The 21807-nt window shown below is 66.6% G+C and overlaps 1 protein-coding gene across 6 annotated transcripts in view; it reads left to right on the forward strand.

The window, feature by feature from the left end:
* The window catches only part of CACNA2D2 (calcium voltage-gated channel auxiliary subunit alpha2delta 2), a 122516-nt gene that overhangs the window by 45206 nt on the left and 55503 nt on the right, over positions 1-21807 (forward strand). For 4 of the 6 annotated variants that reach the window (XM_036030279.1, XM_036030280.1, XM_036030282.1 and 1 more), the window contains exon 1: positions 13712-13812. Coding sequence is in view for 2 of the 6 variants with exons in the window: in XM_028517890.2 (XP_028373691.1) it covers positions 13696-13812 (117 nt within the window). In the remaining 4 variants the exon portion in view is untranslated. Of the gene's footprint in view, positions 1-13695; positions 13813-21807 lie in introns of those variants that run through there. The other 2 variants (XM_028517890.2, XM_028517891.2) reach the window with 1 other exon arrangement.

Raw genomic sequence — 21807 nt, forward strand, 5'->3', positions numbered from 1 at the left:
CCGCATTGCCCAGCCTTGAGGCACGCGGAGGCCTGGGCCTGGGTCACGGGGGCCCCTCTGGCCGGAGGCGGAGCCCCTGCACCAGGCCAGCGGGGGTGATGCCCTCGGCTTCTCCAGCGTCTCTGCGTTCGGCGTCGGTGGCAAAGCCTCGGTGAGCCGTGGGCCGAGGAGGGCCCTGCTCTTAGGAAACAGGCGTTGTTTTTAGTGCTCGGAGAAAGATCCTTTCCTCTCACCCACCATCAGCAAGGAAATGGTTTTCTAGACCCTCCTGCCTGCGGGGCGGGGGTGGGGGTGGGGCAGGAAGTACTGCTTGGTCCTGTCACTACGCCCCCACACACACAGCGGGAGTCTCTGTCCTGGGCTCGCGCCGTGGCAGCCTGACATCCTCGAAGGGGCTCCCCGTGTCTGTGGGGACCGCGGCTGGAAGGCGGCGCCAGCCCGGTGCAGCTGGCCTGAGTCCGGATCAGTGACCCGGGCCGGGCTCCCGCCTCTCGGGGGTGATGGGTGGGGACAGGGGGCGGGGGGTGTGGTCTGCTTCAGGGAACCCCTGGCCTGTCACGTGCATGTATATGTCCCTGAGACCTACTGTGCGCTCTACTGGAGTAAAGGGACACGGGGCACGAGGGTGGCGCTCAGGGAAGGGGAGAGGCCTGGGGCAGGGAGGCTGCCTGCCCCCGCCCCTGTGTACAAGCAGGGAAGCCGGAGGGGCCGGGGTGCGTTCGAAGACCCTCAGGGATGATGACCGAACAGGACTGACCAGGGACTCTTGCCCCGATTCTGCCCCGAAGCCCCTGGGAACCGGCATCCTGGGACCCACACCCTGCTCGGGGCACCTCTGAGTGGGCCCCCCTTGAGGGGAGTCCCTGCAGGCCCAGTGGCGTGGACAGAGGTGGGACAGGGAGGAGCAGATCCGCCCGGTCCTCCTCTCCCTGCAAAGGAGGAAGTAGGGCCTCCTTACGTAACTGGGACAATTGGCTTTGCTCTTGTCCTCCTGGCACCGTGTCCCTCGCCGCCTCCCTGCTCCGGGAGCCCTCGACAGAGCTGGAAGCTCAGACGTCCCCCGGTCTCCTGCTGGAGGTCACCCCCGAGCAGAGGACATGGGAGCCCGGAATGTCACCTCTAAGACGAGAGGGGTGCCCAGGTCTGGGGAAACGGGGAGGTGGGTGGAGGGGACAAGGTCACACCACGTGCCCAGGTCCCACGCCTCCTGCCCCCAGCGCCAGGTGACCCCACGAGTTTTCAGAGAGTTCACACCAGCAGAGCAGTCCCCTGGCCCCTGTGAGTGGAGGGGGCAGCCACCATCCCCCTCTACCCCTGCCCGGCAGCGCTCCTCACAGGCCACTCGGCCCGCCCACTCACACCCCTCCGTGGGGACGTCTCTCCTGACCCCCATGCAGAGAAGAAGGTGCCGGTGGCCGGAGCCTGGGTCTTCCTGACCCTGCCCTGCTGGTCGCCCTGCCCTCTTGGACCTCAGTTTACCTGTCCTGAGGCCCTGGACTTGAGCCTCCCAAGGCCAAGGTGGTTTTCTGCAGGTAGAGGCACGTCCTGGCAGCGTGACCCCCTTGGGGCCCAGCCTCGGTCTCTGCTCATTCTCCCCACAGCCCACTGGGCACATGGTTTGACGAATGAGCCCTCGGGGCCTGGCGGGGCCTTTGGGTGCCAGTGGAGCCATGGAGCACAGCAAGGATTTGGTTGGTGCCAAGAATTCAATTTGATCTGAATGGGTTATCCCAGGCAGATGCGTGGGGGCTGCTTGTCCCGAAGAGGCCGTGCTTTTGGTGGGGAGACACCCAGATGCCTGTCGGGATGAGCTCTCCAGGGAGGCTGGAAATGCCCAGCTCATGGACCTGACCAGCCATCCTAGCTCGGGGTCAAGCAGCCCCGTGGGCGGGAGGAGGGTGCCCAGGACAGGACCCGGGTGGAGGACAGTCACAGGACCCCACGTGTGGAGACCAGCTGCCGGGAGGAGGCCGGGGCCGGGTCTGGGCCTGTGTTCAGGTGTGTGGTTAGTCTGTGTCGTCACCGAGTTCCGGCTCCACCAGCTCCTCTCTGTGCCTCGGTCACCTCCTCTATGGAACAGGGGGAGCGGGGAATGAGGGCTGGTGAGGATTGGACACAGCAGACGGCCGGCACGGAGGCTCGCTGGGGCCCCGCTGGCCCTGGCAGCCCTTCCTGTGGCACCCGTCCCTCTCCCGAGCTGGGCAGAGAGGGGCGGTCCCCTCGGGTGGGAGTCCAGGCGCGGCCCCTGCCTCCCCGGAGCACAGCGCACTGACTTCCAAGTTCATGGCTCCTCAGACCCAGCCTCTCGCCGTGTTTGCCGGCGCGGCCGGGTGGGGGTTCTGTGTGCACAGCGCGTTTGCAGGGCAAACACCGTGTGTGCGGACACAGGGAAGGCAGACTCGGGCCCCAGCGGCTGCTGGCGTTCCGCATCAGGAGACAGAGCCGGAGCCGGGGGGGCTGAGGATGGTCTCCCTCTCACCCACAGCGCAACAGGGGGATCGGGGTGCAGGTGGGAGCCAGGGCCTGCTCGGCAGCCCCCGGCCGTGTCCACCCAGGGAGGGTGCAGACGTCACTGACCTTGCAGCTCTGGGGAGCCTCGTGCGGTGGCCGCCCTGCGTTCCGGGAGAGCTTTCCTAAGGCGGGGGCTGTCCTACGAGGGCAAGCGCAGGAGACAGCGGTCACCTCGGGGTCCGTGTCCGTGGTGCACGCGCCCCCGGCGTGTGCCTTTGCTCCGGCGTGTGCACGGCCTCCGTGTCTCGGCCCCGTGTGTGTGTTTGTGTATGCCTTCCACTTGTTCTACGGAAGATTTAAGGGCACTTACAAGGGCACTTACAAGGACGCATAAAACTTGAGAAGAGACTGTAAAGTGGGAGAAGGAGACAAAGAGAAGAACCAAAGGAAGGACCTAGAAGGAGCTGGGAGGTGTCGACCGAGGATGCTCCCTCCGGCCCCGGCGCCCCCTGGGCCCTGGTGCTCAGAGCGTACAGCCGCCTGACGCCCCAGCTTCAGGATCAGAGGTGGGGGCCCCGGTCAGAGGTCAGGGCTGGGCCAGGCCGGGCTCTACAGCCACGCCATCGGGGACACTCCGGTGCCATGTCCCGCAGGAGGGTTGGGGTCATGACCTGCAGTAGCCCCAAGCACCTGGGCCAGGAAAGTTCCACTGCTTCAGACATTTCAGACGGCGCGGCTGCGTTCTGAGGTGCCGGTGGAGACAGACCCCCCCACCCAGGCCTGGGGCTGCTGGCCATTCGGCAGCGGACGGTCCGACGGGGCACTGGCGCTTTCTCTGTGAGCCTCAGCGGGAGGCACGGGCAGGACGTGTGCACTGGGTGTGGGCGCAGCGGGGCCGGCGTGTGCGAGCACCGTGCAGGGTCGGGCAGGACTGCAGAGCTGGCTCAGGCACCAGGAGGACCCCGGGTGGCCATGCCCTGAAGGGGACCCTTGACACCGTGGGGGGCCCTAGGCAGCTCCCCAGCTCACCTCCATCTCTGTCTTCACCCCCACCCACACCCGACATCCCAAGGGCCCCTCCCTGCGCTTGGGCTGTTACTACACCCCAAGGCAGCGTCTTCAGCACGAAGGGCAAGTACAGGTCCGGCCTGGGAGGCCTGGGAAGCCGGGCCCTGCGGGACCGTGTAGGGCAGAGAAAGTGCTCTGGGCCTAGGGAGCAGCCCTGGAAGGAGGCCCTGTGAGGAGCCAGCTGCACCTTGCACTTGACCTTTCACCTCCGAAGAACGTCGCAGAAGGCCTGGCTAGGGCCTCCCAGGGCTGTGTGGGCGCTGAGGGTGAGGGCCAGTTGCACGGCTGGAGAGAGCAAGGCCGGGACTCAGACCCAGCTGGTCAGCCGTTCTCGCCACTGACACAGGGGACTCGGGGGCCAGCAGGTCGCCCCTCCGGACAGGTTCTGGCCCTCCTGACCCCCCCCCTCAGTTGCCTCCTGTGTAGAGAAGTAGGTGGCCAGCTGCTGGGCCCCTCCTGACTCCCTTGTCACAGGTCAGGGAGGAAGGCGAAGGAACACCAGGTGGACCCCCGCCCCCCCCAGAGGACGTCCTCCTGGGGAATCTCAGGCCAGACCGGTGTCCGGCCCCTCTGGGGTCCCCAAGGGCCCCACCCTAGCCTGGGTGGCAGCGCTGGGAGGGCGGGGGGAGGGGACGTGGTAGAGGAAGCAAGTTCTGCCCTCCGCTCCCCTGGCCCTCGGACACGTGCCTGGCCCGGCCTCACAGCTGTCTCACAGGGGTGTCTATGGGGGTCAGTTTCTGCCAGCTCTGGGCCAGGGACCCGGGGGTCTGCCGGAGCCTCAGCCTGGCCCCCAGGACTGCCACTCCCGAGAGGTGGGAGTCCTCTGCCCAGAGGACAAGAAGCGACCGGGCCCCAGGTCTCCCTCCTCGGGCTGTTGTGTGTGGCGGGGGTGGGGTGCCAGGTTCTGAGGTCAGGGTCCACGTCCAAGGCCACGCTGGGCCAGGGCAGGCCAGGTGTGTCGGGAGCTGGAGGAGCACATGGGCGCAGGGGTCCAGGGCTGACGACCTGGGTCTGAGACACCTCAGGCTCCTCCGATCGCTGCCTGCAGTGCCCCGCCAGTTCCTCCGCCAGCCCTGGGTATCCGTCTGGGTGTCCTCCCCTGGGCGGCGGGGACAGGAAGTGCACCTGCCTCTCAGGATAGTTCTGACGACTCCGCCGGAGGTCGAGTGCGGAGCCCTGTCCGGCCACGTGGAGGGCCTGTCGTTACTGTCCCTCTGCAGGGGAGAAGCTAAGGCGTCCTGGGGGAAGGAGGGTGGGGCCGGCGGGGCGGGGAGGCGGCTGAGCCAGGGCGGGAGGCGAGGGGCCCGGAGCGGCAAAAACAGTCTGTTTCCCGTAAACACGAGCGCCCACACCAGCCGGCCGCCACCCGGCAACTTCTGCGAGTCGCGAGAGTGTGGGTATGTTTACTCACACTCCCCCGTGCCAGCTGGTGTGCTGGGCACAGCTTTCCTCCCAGCTGCCTCGACAGCCGGCAGCTCCCCGCTCGGGGGAGGGGGAGCAGGCAGGGGCCCCCGGAGCTTGCCTGCAGTTCGATTCCCCTCGGGCTCGAATCTTCCGCTCCTGCCGCTCGCTATCCTGGGCCAGATCGAGGGGGTGGGGCCCTGAGAGTCTCTGCGGCCCGTGTCCACGTGGCCCGTGTCCACGTGGCCCGGCTGCGACGCAGCTGCCTGCTCTCGGAGATCGCCGGAGCAGACAAAGGCCAGAGCTGTCTAGGGACCGATGCCTCGAGTTTGGGCAACAGGTGTGCCTCTGGGGGGCCCAGCGCCCCCCCCCCGTCCAGCTGCCAGCTCAGTGTGCGCCTCCTGCTGGGGTGTGGACAGCACCCCAGAACCCACGGGTACACGCCTCAGGGGCCCTCCTGCCCACATGCCAGGCCCTCCGCTCTGCGAGCACCCGGTCCGAGCTCAGCGGGGCAGCCACAGCAGGTGCACGTGCCGTGCCCACGAGGTCAGGGCAGACTCCTGGCTGGGAAGGAGTCTCCGTGACACAGTGCCAGCTACCACCAGGCCTGGGTCAGGCGTCTCGAACTGAAGGTGAGGGGAGAACTCGGAGGGGGAGGTTCGGGGAGGAGGTCTCCATCAGGCACTACATGGCCCGAGCTGTAGCTTTAGTTGCAACCTCAGTGGTGGGTCTTGGGGGGGCAGGCAAGGCCCAAAGCACTGGCTGAGAGGTGACCAGGAGTGTGCGCAGTGCTACCATGGGCGGTCAGGGACACTGGAGGGTGCCCCCTCCCAGTCCCCATGGGCTGGGCCAGTTGGCATTGTCACCTCTGTGGTAGGGAGACCCCCCCATCAGATTCCTTTCTCACCTCCTACCTGACCTCAGAGTTCCCCTTGACCTCCAAGGGAGCCGGAAGCTGGGGGAGGTAGTGTCCCTGGCGGTGGGCTTCACGTGGGCACACGGCCACGGGGATGCTGTCATACAGTGGCGGCAGCCTCGAGTCCGGGGACTGTGCAGGCTGACCGTGGGCGACTCCCTTCCCGGCACCCCCGACAGCTGGGCTTGCATGCTTCCTGTAGCGGGGAGCTCACACCTATCTATACGGGCAAAGCTCCCAGGATCTGAGAGCCCGACGTGTGAGAAAGCTCCTCCAGTTTTCCCTGTGCTGGACTACGGCCCCCTCCTCACAGGCGCCGCCGGGAACCTCGGAGAGAGGGTCTGTGGCACTTGGAGCTGGCGGAGGCCGGCCCGTCTGGGACCCATGTCACCAGAGGGAAGTATGCGGGCCTTGGTGCCGGCGGCCTCACTCCGAGCTAGGCCCGGAGGAAGGGGCTGCACGGCACCCAAGTCCGTTCAGAAGCTCACTTCTGCGGTGGGGGGGGGGGGGGGACAGAGGCAGGCCGCACCCCGGAACGGGCCACTCGATTGGCACACTGTTTGTTGTCTCGGGTCCTGCGTGGCAGAGGCGGGGTCCGGGGGGGGGGGTGCGACGTGCAGGGAGGGAGTTGGCACGGATTGGCCCTAACGCAACTGGGCCACGCAACTGGGTTGGGTTTATTGTTTTGTGTTGGGTTTTGTGTCTTTTGAAAAACAAGAGATTGAGCCTTTTTATGACACGGATTTTACAGCGTAACGAGCGGGCGTAATTTCCCATTCTCGGCAGCAAGTGCACTTTTTACACTAATTGCATAATTAGACATAATGTACTAATTGCGGTAATGGATGACAGGCAACTAAACTTTAACTTTAAAAACAGGGAGGCGTTGCTGGGGGGGGGCGGCGGGGGCTTCACACCCCCAGAGTTTTCAGAGGGGATCTGCGAGCGGGAGCTCCTAGCAGCGACGTCTCAGGGCGCCAAGGGGCCACCAGGGCCTTCCTGCCTGTGGTCTAGGCCACGCCCCCTCCTCCCCGGAGGGTCCCCCACCCCCACCCCCTTGGAATCTGCCCCGCGTGAGCCTGGGGGCTCTGCCTCCTCCTGGCCTTGCCCCAGCCAGCACCTCTGCCCCGGCCCTCATCCGCTGTCCACCCCCACGTGTGTGACGGCCCCACCCAGCCTTCCAGGCTCTGCTCAGATGGCGTGTCCCCTGCAAAGCCATCTCAGTCTTTTTTTTTTCAAAGATTTTATTGATTGATTTTTAGAGAACGAGGAAGGGAGGGAGAGAAAGATAGAGGGAAACATCACTGTGTGAGAGGTACATCAAGCCGTTGCCTCTCTCACGCCCCCACCTGGGGACCTGCCCTGCGACCCAGGCACATGCCCTGAAGGGAATTGAACCCGCGACCCTTTGGTTCCCAGGCCTACAGTCGGTCCACTGAGCCACACCAGCCAGGGTGCCATCCCGGTCTTTTCCTTGACTCCCCCTCCCTCCATATCCTAGGAGGCCCCTCCCCCACTACCCAGTGTCCCTGCGTGCCTCTCCCTGCATCCCCCTCTGCCCTTAGCCGTCCGAGTGGACGTCTGTCCCCTCTGGACGGTGAGTCGCAGGAGGGCAGGGACAAGGCCTGGTCCATCCCCACTGCCCCGGTCTCCGGAGGGCCGCTGCGGCATGAGTGTGGAGCGGCCCAGTGGGGGTGTGAGGACTTGGGGGGGGTGGGGGGAGAGGGGACCACTAGTGGGACACTGACCCGGGAAGCCCATGTCTCACCTGATCCCGGGAGCCAGGCCAGGAGCCCTCCTTCCTGTCCCCTCGCTGCCTCTGCGCCCTCCCTCGTGGTCCTGGCAGGGCCACATTGTCGTGGCCTGGGTAGGCTCCGGGACCGCTCTAAACAAAGTTTATCCCAGCAAATCCCTGCTCGGTAAGGTTAGTTCTTAACAACATGGCAACTAGCATCACAGTGTACAAACCCTGCTTGTGACATGACCTCACGTATAGGTGACTAACCTCTGGGCCATCCCACCCCCGGATGGTGGCAGAATGGCATGGCCCCATGGGGACCTACCCCTGCCTGTGCACTGGCTGTGTGCCCGGAGGGCTCCAAGGCCCCCTGCCCTTGCCCTTGCCCTTGCCCTATGCTTAAGTCCCACGCCAGGAAGCTCAGAGAGAGCCACAACCCCTGCACCCGGGAGCTCTCAGCCACACAGAGTCCGGGGCCTGGTATGTCCCCAGAGCAGGTGGGTGGGGGTTCTGTGCACCTGCTGGGGGGCAGCCCCTCAGTCCAACCCGGAGCTGGGCTGCAGGGCTCACGGCTGGCGGGGTGAGGGGAGAGCCCAGGAGGTGCAGCCCGCCCTGGGCCTGACCCACGTGTTCTCAATGGAAGGGCCCCCGTGCCCGACCGCCCTGTCACTCCTGTGGTCTTTGAGGGCAGTTACGGCTACTCTGATACCCTCGATCTTCCCCAGGAAGGCCCGAGATGGGAGCGGCAGCCTGGCAGGCCTGGGGCAGGGCTGAGCCCTGCCTTGACTGGCCGGGGTCCCTGAACTGGTCCCTACCAGTCCCCTATCACCCCACCTCCCTCCCGGCCCAACTCAGGGTCCCCGAGCCACTGTGAGCCCCCTATGGTCCCCCCAAGGTCCTCTGATCCCTGGCACAAGTGTGCCCCATTCCAGCAGCCGACCCCGTCCCCAGCCCCAGACCCTGAAGCAGGCAGCGCTTGTCCAGCCGAGGGAGGCCCCGCCCACCGTCTCCAGGCCACTTGCTGCGGGCTTTCTAGACCTGCGGGCACGAGGGCTCGGCCCTTTGACCCCCAGAGGCTGTTGTTTCCGAGACCAGGGACCAGGTAGTGAGATGGAACTGGAGGGCCTTGGAGAACAGGAAGTCCGCCAGGAGTCAGATCGTGGGGCTCTCCACGCCCCCCCCCACCCCCGCCTATGCCCCGCCTGGCACCCGGGGCAAGGCAAGGGTCTGGGGAGCTGGGGTCCCCAGCTGAACCTGCGGCCGCGCCTGGGCCTTTGCGCAGACAGCCAGCAGCCGGGCCCAGCCTGCATCAAATCTTTCTCGTTCCATTTTCTCTCTGATTTAATTTTCCAGAGATTAGGGCCCGTTCACCTTCGCTGCAGAGAGGAGCCTCGCATGCGTGCCTGGTTTTCACTCGCAGGGCTGGGAGGTTGGCTAGTGGCTCAGGCTGGTTCTGCCCCCCACCCCCCACCCCCCACGCCTGCTCCTTTCCAGCACGGCCCCCGCCCCCGCCTCCCCTGGGCCCTGGGCCTGCAGCGTCCCCCTGGGTCTGCCTGGGCCCCCTTCTGACCACCAGCGTAGCCCCCATGCCCGGGTTGCCAGAGGCCGCACCTCCAAGCCTGGGGGCAAGCGCTGGGACAGGAGCCACCCAGAGTGTGGCCCAGACCCAGGGCCGCGGACCCCACAGACCCGGGGAAGCCCGAGCCGTGCGGCGGGACTCAGCCTCTCCGACGCTCAGTGTCCGGCGGCTAAGTGGGCGTGATCTGAAGGGTCCCTCCGCAGGGGCGGCCGGGCAGTGAGGCCGAGTGTGTGAAGCACCTGCCCTGGGTGGCCAGAGTGGACACCCGGGGCCAGGGCAGTTCAGTGCCTCCTCCGTCCGTTTCCCCCTCTCCCCACCTCACCCTCCTTTTCCTCTGCCCCCACTTCCTCCTCTGCCTGGGCGGGTGGGGTGCAGACTTGGGTCCAGGCCCCACTGCTGCTGGCTTTCGGGGACTTTGCAAAATGCCTCTTCAGTGTGACTGGGACACACAAGGTCGTGGTGGCTGCCCCGGTGTTCCAGGCGCCACCGCCGCTCCCCAGTCAGGGCTGCTGGAGGCTCTGGGGACCAGGCTGGCTCCCCCTGCCCCCATGAGCATCCAGGCTTCCTCTGCAAGGTCACCGTCCCTCCCAGTGCCCTCCGGGCCTGTCCCGCCTTTATGTGAAGCCACCCAGGGGAGCAGGAGGCTGGGCAGAGGGTCCCCCGCAGGCCCTAGAAATCCCTGGGCCAAAAGGCTGGCCGAACATGCTGCTTAACACGGTCACCCGAGCTGAAGAGGGTGGGGCTGGGGTCGGCGTTGAGGGGGCGGTAAGTAAGGAAATGAGGGAGGGACGTAGGGACAGGTACCAGTAACTGGTGCGGAGTGGCCCCAAGGGGAGGAGGACGCCCTAGTGATTGGTGGCCGTGGAGACACAATAAGGGATGTGTGGGCGGGGGGGTGGGGAGCAGGGACTTCCCAGGAGGGAGAAGTAAGGCACACTCTGCCTCCTGAATCATCCCTCCCGGCCTCAGCCAGCCAGCCCCCGCCGTCCCCGCCCTCAGCCCCTGAGCCGCTGTGTCCTCTGCCCTCCCCACGTGCCCCCCTGGCTCCAGCCGGTCTGTGTCCCCTCACCGGCGGCCCCGGCCCCTGCTATTGGTCATCGCTTCTGTGGGGCAAAACACGGCTTCCTCCCCAGCACGGCGGGTGCGAGCTGCAACCACCTGTGGACCCCCCGCCCCCGTCTCTGCCCTCCGTCGGGCTGCCCGGGCAGAGGTGGGGGAGGTGAAGGCTGCGCAGCCGCGGGAGGTAGATGCTGGGTGTCCCCAGTCCGCTCTCGGGGCGAGGACGCCAGCCGGTGTGCGGTTCTGCCGCAGGTGCCGAGGTCCTGCCCCTGGTGTGCCCAGCCCGTCGCTTCCTTCCGAGCGGCCCAGGGACCGGGGCTTGCGGCTGGGGCCCAGGGAGAGCCCGCCCCGGGAGTGCTCTGCAGCTGCTCGGGGCTCTCCCCGGCTCCCTGCTGGGCCCACGGGTGGGAAGTGCTGCATGCGGCCGGCAGGAATGCAGAGATGACCTGTCTCCCAGGGCGGGACCATCTGCTGGACTGTCTCTCGGATCTCCCCGGGACACAGAGCCCAGCTCAGGCCCCACCCCAGGGGACAGAGGCGGCTGGAACCGGTCCAGGGGAATGTTAAGGAGAGGGTGAGGCACCTGTGATAGAAGGGGGAGGGGGGGCTGCTGTGCCCGAGGGGCCCGTCTGGGACGGGGGGACAGACTTGGCTGGCAACTGGACCACCCCTGCCGCTGTAGAACCGGACCCTCATCTCCCCCAGGAGCCCCTGGCTCATTGCCCCGCCCTTGCTCTAGGGAGGATGTGAATGGGCCGCTGAAGGCGAAGGGAAGAGGGGCAGCCTGAGCAGAGGAGTGGCCGCAGGGCTGAGCAGGGGCTGGGGACGCAGGGGCCTGTGGGGGCGTGCCAGGCACGTGGGCCAGCAGCAGGTGTCACGGCGGGTCCTCGGGTGGACGTGGGATGGGAGGACAGTGAGACAGACGCAGCCCAGTCTCTGGGAGTAGCAGAGCTGCAGGCAAAGTGGAGGGGTCAGACCTGGGGCCCGCTGGCCCTGGAGCTCTGCTCTCAGACGTGGAAGGGGGCGTCTTCCTGTGCTGAGGGTCCGCTGCACACAGGCCGGGCACTCGGGGGGAGGGGGAGAGGGGGAGAGGGGGAGAGGGGCAGGGGAGGCGGCTGTGGCTGTGCCCTCCCAGTGGTGGCCCTGTGTCTGGGTTCCCCTGCAGTCACCTCCAGGACCCAGGCTGAGGTGACAGGGAGACCAGGGCAGGATGGCTCAGTGTGGGGGACTGCCCAGAGTGACCAGGGAGCTGGAGGAGTGGGGCTGGGGGTGGCAGACCCCAGGAGACCCCCGGGGCTGTCTGCTCCGGAGCGGACGCCGATGGCTTCGGGTCCCGGGTACAGGTGTAGCAGGGACCGAGTGGAGGCGGGAGGGGGACTGCGATGCCTCCTGCAGAATTCTGGTGGCGGCCACAGTCGCCACAGGGACAGACAACAGTGTCGGTGCCGTGCAGTCCCCGCTGGCCGGTGGGGTGGGCGCTGCTGTCCCCTCATGTAGTACAGGTTCAGAGATGAGGTGACTCCTGGCAGGTTCCCTGCTTTCAGGCCCTTATGCCACCTGTTAGGGCCCTGGGGGTGGCCCTGCCATCTGGAGACCTACTCCCTGGGCGGCCCCCAAGCCCTAGCCCGGTCACCATGCCAGGCTGCAAGGGACCCCCTGGACCTGGCCGAGGGGGCCCCCTGAGGAGGGTCATCAGCAGAGCACGTAACCCAGCCTCAGATCTGGGGCTGCTGATGCTGGGACAGCCTCTGATAGGGGCACCTGGGAATGACCTTGACAGGGGCATCAGGTATGGGAACTTCATCCCACGCCCCAGCAGCCAGACAGCTGCGCCCCCTGCTGGTATAAGTGGGTGGGAAACCGTGGGTTTTTCAAGCCCTGAAGCCGGGGCAGGAAGGAAGGGGTCAGCGAGGACGGGGGGCCTGGCTTTGCCACTCGCAGGCATGTGTCCTTGATCTGTCCTCGCCTGTGTCTGAACAGCGGGCCCTGGGCTGCAGGCTCGGAACCCTCCTTGACCTCCGTCTCCCTCTGGGGGCCTTGGGGACAGCCTGGCCTGGCGTCCACTGGGGGTCTCTGTCACACCTGGCCATGCGTCCCAGCCTCACGACTCACCCTCTAATCGCCCCTGCTCGGTGGGAAGGAGCAACTCCACCACAAATTATTTTGTTCTAAGAGAAGGACAAAAAGAAAAGGGAAGCCAGGAGGGATGGGGGCGGGAGGAGGAGATTGCGGGAGCCAGCCTTGTGCAGAGCGTTAACCCTCAGACTGCCGGGCGCGGGGTGGGCAGGGGCTCCGGAGGCGCCCTGTCCCCCACCCCCTTGCCCGAGGCCTTATCTCCCTCGTCTCTCTGTCACTCTGCGACCTTATCGCTCCTGCCTGTCTGTCCCTCATCAGCTGCCTCCCCCACCGCCTTATCTCCTCATCACCTCTGCGCTCCGGCTCCCCACACCCCTCCCCTCTGCACAGCCTGGTGGCACAGCCTGGCAGCAGGGCCTCAGTCATGGCAACGTGGACCTGCTGGGGTCACCTGAGTGGATGCGTGGCCCCCGCCCGGCTCAGGCACACATAGGGGCATACGGTGCATGCGCACACCCCCCCAAGGCTCCAGCCACGAGCAAAAACGCCCCTGGAGCTGCCCCTGCGCCTCACGTGCGAGCTCCCAGGCTTCGAGTGTCTGGAGACCCGAGCCCCACCGCACCCCCGGCACGCAGGCACGGGCGCAGACAGGCGTGTTGGGCCGTGACACACACGCTCACACGCAGATGCAGACCGTCAGACTCACACCCTCACTGGAGCGTGTGCGCAGGCCCGCCCCCGGGGCGGGGGGGGGGGCAGGCTCGTTCCCCGCCTCTTCTTCCCTGGCCCCCGCACCCACATTCTGTGCCCCGAGTGACAGCCGGTCCCCTGGGGGCACCCAGAGCTCCCACTAAAGTTTCTGTGAATGCCCTGGGGTGACACCAGCAATAAGGGGGTGTGGGCGCCTGAGCCTGCTCAGGGAGGTGGGTGGCTGCATGTGCGATGCATGTGGGCGTGTACGGGTGTGTGTACGCGTGTGAGCACGTGAGCATCTTTGTTGCTGTGTGGTGTGCATGTGTGTTCATTGGCTCCACTCTCCCCACACCCTGCCTCCTACCCAGGGTGCCCCCCCCCCGGCTGCTCTCAGCCCCCCTGAGCTAGTCAGGGGGTTACTGCTTGTGGCCCCTGGAGGAGGAACCCCGAGTTCCAGAGAAGGCAGCCACAACCCCATCCTATCACCCGCAGTCACTACAGCCAGCTGGGGAGCCGACAGCCAGGTTCTTCCTCCAAGTCCATGAGCGCACGGGGCCCCACCCCCAGGCCTCAGCGCCGTCTCAGTGACCACAGCTGGGGTGGGGCGGGGTGGGGCGGGGGAGGACGGGACTGTGCCGTGCACGGAGGACATGCGGGGGCCGAGGCACAGGACTGTGTGACCAGCTGGCCTCACCCACCTCTGCTCCCTTCCAGATCTACAAGGACAACCGGAACCTGTTCGAGGTACAGGAGAACGAGCCTCAGAAGCTGGTGGAGAAGGTGGCTGGGGACATCGAGAGCCTGCTGGACAGGAAGGTGCAGGCCCTGAAGGTGGGTGCGAGTGTGAGGAGCGAGGGGGGGCCTGGCGGAGCGGCCCCACACTGGGAGGGTGACGTGGTGACCTGCTGAGGGGACTCGGGCCGGGCCGTCACTGGCTGGGCCGGGCCCGCTGAATGGTGGCAGCCAAGCTCGGAGCAGCAGGGCGGTTTGACCTGGAGTAGGCCACGTGAGGGGTGACCTGGGGTCTTGGGGGCCCCGAGTGAGTATGATATGACGGTGGGGCCCTGGCAGGGTCCAGCCCTCCCTCCTGTTGGGCCTGGGGTCCTCTCGTCCCTCTGCTCCGTCTGTGAGCGTGCCCTGGGTGAGCACGTGGCCAGCACAGCAACCTGTCGGTGCCTGGGAGGGCGGGCCGCTGGCTCCGACGGGGAGGGAGCGCGAGGGGCCCTGAAAGCCCCAGAGAAAGCTGTGGCTGTGGGATGCCAGGGGTCGGAGCCTCTGCTCTGCCCCTGACTTTGAACGTCCCTCCGCCTCTCCCGGGCCTCGGTCCCCCCCAGGCCTCAGTCTCCCCATCTGTACTCAGAGGGGTTGCGCCCGTCAGCTCCAAAGCAGAGCGGCTGGGAGAGGTGAGAGAGCCCGCTGGGCTCCCTGGCCGGCTGCGCAGAACCGGGCCTCCCCTGTCACCACCCGCCCGGGACAGCCTCAGGGAAGGGCTCCGCAGCCACAGAGGGCTTCGGGCAGGCTCTGTAGTCAGTGTGGGGTGGCAGGGTGGGGTGGGGGGGTCCAGGTGGCCCCCAAATTGGAGGCACAACCGCAGCTGCCCCGCCTGTGTCGGAGACACGAGTCCGACGGAAGGAGTACGGTCCCGACGCCCAGGGCTGCAGGCGCGGGCTCGGAACTTTACACGCATGAGAGGAGCCGGTCACAGAAGACCGCCTGCCGCGTGGTCGCATGTCTGTGAACAGAACCTGCAGGCACACAGACTCAGAAAGCACAGTGGCGGCTGCCCAGGGCTGGAGGCGGGCACGGGAGCGTCTGCTAGTGGGAGCAGGGTCTTTCTGGGGTGATGGAAATACTCTGAAGTGGAGTGTGGCCAACGGGCGTACAGCCGTGAATACGCTAGAAACTACGCGTATGCTTCATGGGGGTGAATGTTGTGGTTACGTGAGTTACATCTCAATAAAGCTGTTTTTAAAAAACAAAAAGGATGAGCAGGCCCACGTGAGCCATGCCCAGGCTCAGGCCAGGGCCCCTGCAGGGTCCGGTCATGCCCACCACGTCTAGGCCCCAGGAGAGAGCCAGGACCCTCCGCCCCAGGAACTGGGTCCCACTGTCCGTCTAGGGTTCCCTGCCTGCCCCAGTGTGACCTGGGGTCATTGGAATGGGGAGAGGCTGGCACCCTGGGGCTGGAGCCGCCTCACCCGCTATGGACCCAGAGGACCCCACTCGACCTCCATGATCTCCCGGTCCGAGGTCAGAGACAGCTGGGGGAATGAACCATCATGGGGAGGAGGCGAAGCCCAGCTTCCCCCCGGCTCCGCGGTCCCCGTGGGTCCCACAGCGTCCACCCTGACCCTGAGAAACACCCGCTCGCCACCCAGCCAGCACGTCATGTCCCGCCTCCTCGTCTGTCCTGGACCAGGAGCCCCCTGGACACTACCCCCTCCTTCCTCCTCTTCTCTGTCTCCCCCTCTGCCCTTCACCCCAGACCCCCATGTGCCCGCTACCCCTTGCTTTGCCGTCCACCTGCCCAGCTCACAAAGTGCGGGCCGCCGGCCCTGAACTTGTGTCAAAACCAGTTTGGGAAGGAACACCGGTCAGGCCTGCAGGCCTGCTCCCCACTCTGGCTTTGGGGCTGGCCACAGTGGGGAGTGGGGGGCGGGGGGGCCAGGTGGCGGCAGTGAGAGATGCCTGACCCGCACACCCTCTCTGAGGGTGGCAGAGCTGGAGTCCCTCCCCACGCCCCTGTCCTAGGGCCCATGTCCCGGGGCCCCTGTCCCGGGGCCCCTGTCCCCAGTCCTAGAGGGACAACCGGCCCTGACAGCATGGGGGACTGGAGCCCAAGGTCTGGGGCTCTGCTCCCAGCCCTGTCCCTGCACCGCACGCCGGCCCCTGGCCGAGAGGCCGGGCAGGGTCAGCCTCCTTTCCACGACCTCTGCCGCCCAGCCCGGGGCCTGGTCTCCAGCTGGCACCGCGCACAGATTGTTCTCAGTGGAAGCATGACGGGAAAAGACAACCCCTGATTGGGCGCTTCACAGAGGGGACACTGAGACCGGAGGCGCCGTGCCTCGGGGGGCCAGGACGTGGCAGAGCCGGTGTTGGCGTCCAGGCCCCTGGGGTCCCAAGTCACGCCCCCAGCTCCCCGGGTTAGTGCTGTGGTGAGGCCGAGCCCAGAGCCCTGCCGTCCCGGCTCCCTCCTGGCCCCGCTGAGCTGCGGCGCCCGCGTCCCCAGGGGAAGGGATGACTGTCCTCTTCCCTCCTTGGTCTTAATCGTGCAGGAGGAGCCTTGGTCGTTTCACATGTTAAATTTGCTGTCAATCAAGGTCCAGCCCCTTTCTCCTCTCCCAGGCTTGTGTGCAGCCTGAGCGCCCTTGGAGGGAGGGATCCGCAGGGTCTGGCCCCCCCACCTCCACTCCATCGTTCCTCTTCGCAGACCCCATCCAGTTTAAATCCCAGTGCCCTGGTCTGGGATTTGCTTGTGGGTCTCGCAAGGAGGAGACTGAGCGACACGGGACAGGAGGTCGCCATCTCATCTGACCAGGAACAGGCAGAGACGTTTGCAGGGAGCTTCTCCAGGCTGCCCGGGGTGGTGCGCAGGCCAGGGGTGCGGCAGCGGCGGCGGCAGGCCGGGGCCGGGCTCTGGGGCTCAGGGGACTAGCAGCCCTGGGTCCGGGAAACCTGCGGGCGCGTCAGCCACAGAGACATCCAGGGAAGTCTCCGGGAACGTCCGCCCCCGGGAGAAGGGTGTCGAGCCAGGACACACGCTTTCGAGTCCCAGGCAGGGGAGGGAGGTGCCTGCTTCTTACAGCAGATCGGAGGCAGGGTGGGACCCACACCAGGACTCTCCTGTCCCCCAAGCTGAGCCCCTGACACCCACCCCCTCTTCCGGGAGGGTCATCGCCTCGTGGCTGTAGCCTCCTTCCACCCCCTGGTGGCCTGCTGCGTGCAGGTGGGCGCCGGGCGCCCTCGTGGAGCTCGCATTCCAGCCCATCTCTGGCCTCAGTTTCCCCCCTTCCCCCGTACAAAAGGGGTGTGAGACTGTCCTGCCCCATGCTCCCATCGTCACAGCTCCAGGAGCCATCGTCCCTAAAGGCCACATCCCTGGGGGTCAGGCCACCTTCGGCCCCGCCCCCGGCACCTCTGCCGTGTGGGCTGGATCGGAGGAGAGGCCGGGGAGGAGGCGCTGCCTTTGATAAGGTGAGGAGTGTCCTCAGTGTGGGGCAGTCCAGCCTCCTCTCAAGGACAAGGGCGCTGTGGCTCGGTGGGCTTCGTTCACAGGGAACGGGAAGCCCAGGGCCAGGGCCAGGGCAGGGCCAGGCGCCAGGTGCTGGGCCCGCACACTCCCCCCGACCCCGCCCTCCTCCATGCTGCCACCGGTGGCCACGTGGCACTGGCTGTCCACAGGCAGACGTGCTTCTGGTCTCCGCTGGTGGGGGCTTGCTCTGCGATGACCTCGTGACCTTGGGCAAGTCCCCGCCCTGCAGTTTCTCCCCTAGGCCGTGGAGACAGGACGCCGAGCGCCCCTCCCCAGGGAGGCCCCGATGGGTGGGCTGGGGGCTGCCGCCGTGGCCCCGGGGCTGGGGACTCCAGTGGCCAGCGTGCTCGCCCTCCGTGGCCTCTCTGGGGAGCGAGCATCATTTAAAGAGTAAAATTAAAAACCCTTCTGCACACGGCCGCCCTGCTTTTGCCGCTAATGGCCACTTAACCCAATTAAACTGACGCATTGTTGGCAGTGTGACCGGGTCTGTTCAGGAACGGGGCCCCGGGCTGGGTGCGTAGGGGAGCGGGAGGGATGGGCCGGGGCTGCCTGCCCTCCCGCCTGCCTGCCTGCCTGCCGCCGCCCCTCTCTCCGGCTTCACCTGACACAGGCGTCTGGCTGTGCGTGCTGTCGACGTTCGGAGCAGGCAGTCCCGTGTCGTGCAGGGGCCGCCCTGTGCCCTGCGGGATGCCGCCCCTGGGCCGCTCCCCCAGTTTCAACAGCCGGCCCTGGTGGGGGGGCTGCCGGTCTAATGGGACGGAGACAGGCAGCCGTGGTGGGTGGAAGTCCCAGGAGCGGGGGGGGGGGGGGGGGACAGAATGGGGCGGCTGGAGCGGGAGGAAGCTCCCTTCAGCCCAGGGGGTGGTGATGAGCTCAGGGCCGCCTGGAGCAGGCAGCGAGGACTTGGGGGGAAGGGTCAGCATCGAGGCAGCTGGAGGCCAGTTCAGAGCGGGGCCCACCGGTGCATTCCTTGATGGGGGCTGGACGAACAGATTGGGGAGGAGAGGACAGGGCCACGGTGTCGTCCACTGCAGGGCCTGGCCCAGCCCAGGAGCCTCCTCAGCGTCGGCAGGACTGAGGCCCAGGCCGTGGCTCTGCGCTCTCGCTCTGGAAGACACAGTCACGGCGGACGGACAGGCAGGGGCGTCCGCAGCATCGGCTGCCTCCCCCACCCGCCGCTGGGCCATGAGAACGTGTGTGGCGGGGCCGGCGGCGGCTGCTGCCTCCCGGACATTACGAACATGGAGAGATCTTGACCCTTCCACTTTCCCGCTCTTGAGGGGAGGCGCAGACTCGCGGAGCCGATGAGGCACTTGTGAGGGCGCGGAGGCCCCACCAGCCTCCCCTTCCCCCCGCCATGGCGGTGTGTACGGCTGATTACTCTCCCCTCACCCAAACAGTGCCGCTGCTTCCTGGCAAGGTGCCACCGCCACCCGGAGCTGCCGACCGGGGCCCCCAGGGTGGGGGTGGCTTTGAATTCATGAATGAGCGTCTGTCATGTGCTATGGTATAGGGGCCCCGGGACCCCCTCCCTCCTGCAGGGAGAGGCCACCGAGGGAACACGGAGGGAACCTGGGGGCGGTGAGTGCGCAGGGGAGGCCAGGCAGCAGGTGCCCGGAGAAACCGCCCCAGAACGGGGTCAGAGGGAGCTCCTGGGAGGAGGGGCCTGCGCGTGCACAGGAGGGAAGGGACATTGCCGGCCGCTCCCCACCCATACACCCGGGGCCCCTGGAGTCAGCACAGGCCCCAGGCAGGTGTGCTGCTCTCAGCAACAGGGGACATGAGTGTGGGGACAGCACCCCGCCCCCGCAGGTGGTGAGAGCCCAGAGGCCCTGGAAGGTCTCCAGGCTGAGCGATGGGGGGCGTGGCTAGGGCAGGGGCAGGATGGAAAGGGTAGCGAGGGCATGGTGGGTGGGCCAAAGGGTCGCCATGGGAAACCCATCCTTCCCTCCTCTTTGCCCACCTGCCCACCCGCCTGAGCCAGTGGTGTCAGAAGAGGGCCTGGCTCCGCCCGTCAGGCCCACAGAAGGCCGAGCTGTGGGCCTCGGGCTTGGGCTCCTCGGGCCCTGCCCTTGCCCTGCGCAACAGGTGTCTCCTCCTCAAGGCACAGCGTCTTCAGGGTGTTCAGGGGAGCTGTGGTGGCCAAGGGCTCTAGGGGCCTGGGGTGCAGTGTCACTGAGGCCTACAGAGCTCAGAGGGTCAGTCTTACACCCACCCGCCCCCCTGCCGAGCTCTCCCCAGTCTGCACGCTGGGAGGAAGGGGCTGAATGCAATCACGTTCGTGTCAGGCCAGGAAGCTCAGCATCCTGCCTGCCGTGACCAGCGTCACCCACCTCCTGTGGGGACATCCTCGGCCCAGGCGCGTCCCCCGGGAGCGCCTGTGCCGGCCAGTCTGCAGCAGACCTCTGCGCCCCGGCCGGGCCCTCCCCACTCCCCGGGAGGCAACGTTCCCACCACTTCACACGCAGGAAACGGAGGCTCCCGGGCGGCACCAGCCCCAGCCCCTGCGTGGCTGAAACGGGGTCTCGACTCCCCCTGCTCACTGGGCTCCAGAGCCCGCCCCTCCCAGAACTCCCAGGGGCCAGGAGGCAGCAGGGCGTGCTGGCTGGGGCGAAGAAGCAGCCAGGGTGGTGGTCCGCCAGGAGAGGGCGGAGCACAAGCGAGGGCCTGGGGGCAGGACCCTAACTGGGGGACACTGGGGACAGCTGGAGTGAGTGACTGGGTTGAAGAGGCTACAAATGCAAGCTGGGAGCGGATGCCCTCCATTCCCTATTTAATACCCCTGCTCCTGCCTAGCGTGGGCGGGGGAATCTAGGCCATGGGGGTGGAGTCAGCCGAAGGGAGAAGCCGAACGCTGGGCCCTAAGGAGACACACTGGACCGCTCCCCGGAGAAGCCCACACCGAGGGAGGCTCCTCTGCTGCTTCTGTCTCCTCCCCCGGAGCCCGGCCAGCAGGGGGGCGGGGGTGGGGGCGACGGGCAGATGCTGGGAGGCAGAGTAAAAGGGCCTTCAGGTGCCACGGGGACAAACCAGTCTAATTTAGGATCAGAGAAGTGAGACATTTAATTGAATTTTAATAGCATCTGGCCCTTTGTTCTGAAATCCTCGTGCGCGAGGGCTGGGGGAGGGTGGGGTGTACATCAGGCAGGGCAAGCCCGTGGCCAGGCTAGTCCCTGTCCTCTAGGGCTCCAGACTTGGAGGAGACAGACAACAGGCTCCAGGGCCCACTGTGCAGACCAGGTGACACGGGAGGGGCAAATCTAAGAAGACAGCCTGGAGGAGGTGGTGTTTGAGCTAGCCTTGGGAAGTGGGCAGGATTTCCGAAGGTGGAGAAAGGGAAGAAGGAAGGCACCAAGCCTGGGCCTAGAGGGAGAGGGAGCAGAAGCGACTGGAGCGTTGTGGGCTGTGAGGGACCCCAGGCAGGTGCGGCCTGGGCATCACGGTCTCCACCTGATGGCGAGGGGGTGGGGAGGAGATGAAGGCCTGAGTTCTGAGTTCCGGGGTGGCAGCCGCCCGTCTATGAGCCCGGCTCCTCTGGAGTGCAGGCCGCCCCAGGGAGCAGCCAGTCACCTCTCTCCCCCCGTTTTCTACGGCTTAAAATGCACAGCGAACAACACCCCCACTGTAGCCCGGCCACTTGGGGGAGAAGTGAGCCCACGGGGATGCCCGTCAGAGGGCGCTGTGCCAAAGCCCCGGCCTCACGGTGCGTCTGAGAAAGCGGCCTCCTGGATCCCTCTGCGGTTTTCTCCAGCCCCGCGCCTTAAGGTCAGCTGGCCCTGGGCACCAGGGTAACCCCAACACGGCCCGGAGGTGTTCCTGGAAGCGGCCACTTGACCCCGGCCCCTCATGGGGTAGCCCCGGCCTTAGGTACCCTTTCCTTCCTTCGGACCCGTCTCCAGAGCCTGAGCGCCTGGTGTGCGTGAGCCTTGCAGGGGGTTGCAGGTACAGGGGCAGCGGGAACGGATCTGTGCCCCTGCCCAGGAGTGCAGTCTGTTCAAGGTGACAGTGAGGTGGCTCACGCCGCAAAGGACGGAGCCAGGGTGGGAAGCCCGTGGATGTTGACCAGGCGGGGAGGGGCGGGGGGGCGGGGGAAGGTGGGGTTTTTTCCAGCAGAGGAATGGGAGGGACAGGACCCATGACAGAGGGCGCAGCGAAGTAGAGGCCAGAGGTAGAGGGTGCGTGCGTCTGCTAGTGTGCCGGGCGTCTCGTGGGGAGGGAGGGTCTCCCCGCTCGCCGGGCTCTGCGGCGCGCATGCGCAGGAGTGCCGTAGGGTGGGGCTTGAGGCAGAGACGTGGGTGGGCCACGCCCAGTGCGGACAGCGGTCCTAGGCGTCTAGATGAGACCTCGCCCAGTGATCCCGGTCCTCCCCGTTCCAACCTTGCGCTGTCCCCAAAAGAACCTCTAGCCGTCCCTGAGTCCCCCTCAGAAAGACACAGCGTGACACATGGTGCCCGTGACCAGGCTCGGAGTAAGAAGGTGGCTGAAAATTGGGGTTCTCACCCACTGCTGTGCGGCAGCCCCCAGTCTGCACTGGGCAGATCTCACCCTCTCCGGGCCTCAGTTTCCCTACC

The sequence above is a fragment of the Phyllostomus discolor genome, chromosome 7 (assembly GCF_004126475.2).
Source record: "Phyllostomus discolor isolate MPI-MPIP mPhyDis1 chromosome 7, mPhyDis1.pri.v3, whole genome shotgun sequence".
Lineage (NCBI taxonomy): Eukaryota > Metazoa > Chordata > Mammalia > Chiroptera > Phyllostomidae > Phyllostomus > Phyllostomus discolor.